Source organism: Ovis canadensis, chromosome 6 (assembly GCF_042477335.2).
Source record: "Ovis canadensis isolate MfBH-ARS-UI-01 breed Bighorn chromosome 6, ARS-UI_OviCan_v2, whole genome shotgun sequence".
In the NCBI taxonomy this organism is placed as follows: domain Eukaryota; kingdom Metazoa; phylum Chordata; class Mammalia; order Artiodactyla; family Bovidae; genus Ovis; species Ovis canadensis.
The window spans coordinates 129,661,157-129,664,862 of record NC_091250.1 but is presented as its reverse complement, the minus strand read 5'-3'; the positions used below and the strand labels follow the sequence as shown (position 1 = coordinate 129,664,862).

The 3,706-nt window shown below is 51.3% G+C and overlaps 1 protein-coding gene across 1 annotated transcript; it reads right to left on the bottom strand.

The window, feature by feature from the left end:
* Positions 1 to 667: 667 nt before the first annotated feature.
* On the bottom strand, positions 668 to 3,467 carry LOC138442207 (MORF4 family-associated protein 1). The gene is made up of 3 exons (XM_069593269.1): positions 2,741 to 3,467; positions 2,188 to 2,621; positions 668 to 1,689 (listed from the first exon to the last, which is right to left on the bottom strand). The coding sequence occupies exon 2, from the start codon at positions 2,582 to 2,584 to the stop codon at positions 2,201 to 2,203; it is 384 nt and encodes a 127-aa protein (XP_069449370.1). The 5' UTR covers positions 2,585 to 2,621; positions 2,741 to 3,467; the 3' UTR covers positions 668 to 1,689; positions 2,188 to 2,200.
* Between the last annotated feature and the right edge of the window lie 239 nt (positions 3,468 to 3,706).

Here is a 3,706-nt window from a genome sequence, read left to right as displayed (position 1 = left end):
AGGTGTAGTCTAGTTAGCAGTGCTGTACAGCGTTAACGTCCTAGTTTTGGCAGATGTACCAAATGCAGATTTTTTGGCGACTCTTTTTCCTGGTTCTTTATTCATCATGCCCATGCTTCCCCACTCCTAGAACGCTGGCTTTTTCTCATGCTATTCCGTGTATGTGGGATGTTCTCATTCTCTCCTCCTTGGACACCGCACCCATCCTTCAAGGCCAAGTTCACCAGTTACTTGCTCCGAAGTGCTTTCCTCACCTTCCTTCCCTCAGTGCTCTAAGGCACCATATCTGGCTGTGACCCTTGGTTTACTACTGTTTCATACTTGCCATCAACTGGATTCCCCAGGAATGAGACTTTAAGGTGAAGACTGGAGTGCGGCTAAGTTCTGCAGGATGCAGAATCGTGGGTACTGAGGGTTGGAGGGCCGACTGTGCTGTCACCTAACAAGGACCTTGAGTAGCCCTGGATTTGGACCTGTGGGAAGGTGGGGGTCCCAGAACCACGCCGTCCACCCGCTAGAGTGACAACTGCACTCTTTTGTGTCACACGCAGCGATGAACCTTCCCTATGAGCCAGGCTTACTGAGAGCCTCAAAAACCGTAAGCAATGATAACATTACATTTCATTCTTAAAGAAACAAAACTTCTTAGTCAATAATCTTTCAGGTCTTTTGTCTTTCCAAGCAAATGAATACTTTTATTAACATGGTAAATTTTTTTAAACACACGGTAGGGTTTTGACCTCAAATGCTTGTCAGGTCTGCTACTGAAATGAACTTACAGCTAGACAATTTACGAATCTTGAAGATACCTAGTCCCTGTCCAGTTTAGGGTCCAAAACAGCCCTTGCTTTTCTTCCCCAGACCCTTAAGGGCCTTTGCAAATATCGCTTTCATGTCCAGAACCCCCTGAAATGTATCAGGGTATCACAACCATTACAGAGGATACGGAGACCTAGCTTGTGTCCTATTCTAGGTTCCGTGTCACATAAAGCTGAGTTACCTTTTCCAAACGAGCTGACCAGACAGGTTACATCAGACGGTGTGCCGCATAAAACTTAAAACTTTGAACAAAATACACTTCTCCTCCTTTGGTCTCACACAGAAATCAAAGTCCCCAAACATAATATCATCCTCCAGCCCTTCTTCTGGTTCATCAGTCCCAGCCAGATCAGCTCCAGTCACATTCCCAGTTGAAGTCTGGTCCCTTCTTCAGCTTCTTCAGCGATTGCTGCATGGACTCATCTTCCAGAAATAATGTAGTTCCTTCAGGACCTTCAGAGCTGGAGAACCCCAACTCTTGAGTCTCATCTGTCACACACAGACCCAAAGTTCCAGGGAGCTATCAGGTCACATAAGAAAGAGCAAAGCACCTCAAAACTTAGGAACAACGAAAGCCCAGGAACAAATGTGGCTGCTGCAAGAGCTTACAATCTAGGCCCTAACTCTTATGAGTGCATTTTCCAAATAAAAGATACCTCCCAAACAAAAACATTTAACAGTCAAAACTGAAATTGAGGTCATTAACCACAGACCATAGCAGAAACGTAGTGTAAGTGAGAACAGAGTATAGACAGAAGGGGTGGGGTGGGGTGGGGAGAAAGAAAAAGAAAACAAAAGGCTCTCTGGTTTCAGCTTCTCCAGGGTGTCAGCCAATCTCCATCAGTTGACCAGAATCCATTGGCTGTACATCTAAAGTGAAAGTGGGAGAAACTCACCATTAACAGGTTAATCCGAAGTGGGAAAAAAACAACCTAATAACATTATGAATTCAGCCTCGCAGGAAACCATCTCTTCCGGAGGCCATTTGACTCCTTCCAGCAAAATCTGGGACCGTCCAATAATGGCCTTCTCTCTGCTAATTCTGTTCTCTCTATCCCCGTCTGCTTGATGGCCTATACTGTGATTTTTGTTGTTTATTACCCTAGTGGTTATCCTAATGACCGTGATTTTAACTTTCAACCACTTACTAAGTCAAAACCAACCAACCGGCTTTCCCCCTATTTGCCAATTTAAGAGTAAACAAACGGTACGCCCTAACACCTCCTAACGTAAAAACTTGAGTAGAATTCTATTCTCTTCTCCCAACTCCCACCCGCCGGGCATCCCCTGTAAACAAACGTCCTCGAGGCCGACCCAACCGTCGGGCAACCGCTGGGACCCCCGTGCCGCCCCCACCCCCCGCCTTACCGCCGACCCTCCTTCAGGACGACTCGCTCTTCTCTATCCGCCGCACCAGCTCCACCAGCATCTCTGCCATCTTCGCGATCTCCTTGGCCTTCTCCTCCGCCTTCTCGCACCGTTTGGTCCCCCGGCCCTCGACTCCGTCGTCCGGATTCTGCAGATGGTTGAGCGCGCTCTCCTCCGAGGCCTCCACCTGCGTCTTTATCTGGATGAGCATATTGTCCATCTCCCACAGCTTGCTCCGGTTCCGCAGGTAGGCCCGCCCGTGCTCGCGGGAGAGTGCCGCGATGTCCTCGCGCATCTCGTTGATGACCGGCAGCAGGAACTGCTCGAAGTCCTCCTCGGGCTCCAGCACCTCCACCTCCTCCGGTTCCGCCAGCTCCACGATGTCCAAGGGCCGCATCTTCCCCGCTCTTCCCGAACCACAGGACGCGAGGCGGCTGCAGAGAGAAAATGGAGACCCGCGGGGCTTACCAACACACTTCCAGAATATTCTTTAAAACTTTCACCCCTTTTAAACTTTTCGCCTCACAGAAGCCACGGAAGACGAGCGACTTACGAGCAGAGAAGCGGAGGACAAAATGGAGGCTCAGCCGTCAACCAGCGCCCTGCGTGTTGCGGCCCCTTTCACGACACCGCCGTGCCTCTTTACGGTCACGCCGCTGGTGGAACGAGCTGCGGGCTCGCGCACGTCAGTAGAGGGCGACGCAACCCGCTTTACTGCGGCCTCCCGCGCGCACACCAAGCTCTCTCTACCCCTTCGCCTCCGGGCTGCGTCCTTCTGTTACACACGGACGCGCAGACGCACACGCACGAGCTCCCTTCTCTCCCTCCCCCTTCACCCCTTGCGCCGCTGCTAACCCACGCAGTATGCACGTGGGCTCTCGTCTTCTCCCCACCGTTACCCTCGTGCTGCGTTCGCCTCCGCAACCCACGCAGGGGCCGGCAAACTCCGTCTTGTCTTCGCTCCGCTTTCATCCCCAAACCTCCATCCGGCGGCTACTTCGGGCCTGGGTCCAAAGTGTGTCTCCTGAAGGGGTGGTGGGGTGGTGTGTGTGTGTGTTATTGTTTACTCCCTAAGTCGTGTCTAACTCTTTTGTGACCCCCCCTTTGGACTGTACTCCCTGGTGGCTCAGATGGTAAAGCGTCTGCCTACAATGCAGGAGACCCGGATTCAGTCCCTGGATCGGGAAGATCTCCTGGAGAAGGAAATGGCAACCCACTCCAATATTATTGCCTGGAAAATCCCATGGACAGAGGAGCCTAGTAGACAACAGTCCAAAGAGTCGGACACGACTGAGCGACTTCACTTTCGCTTTGGACTGTAGCCAGCCAGGTTCCTCTGTCCATGGACTTCTCCAGGCAAGAATACTGGAGTGGGTTGCCATTCCCTTCTCCAGGGGATCCTCCTGACCCAGGGATTGAAACCCGGTCTCCTGCATTGCAGGCTGATTCTTTACTATCTGAGCCACCAGGAAGCCCCTTTTATTCATAATTGCTAAAAGTTGGAAGTGACCAAGATAGC

Bases quoted from the DNA above. Each gene is read 5' to 3' on its own strand.
- LOC138442207 (XM_069593269.1), bottom strand. From the start codon at position 2,584: ATGCGGCCCTTGGACATCGTGGAGCTGGCGGAACCGGAGGAGGTGGAG.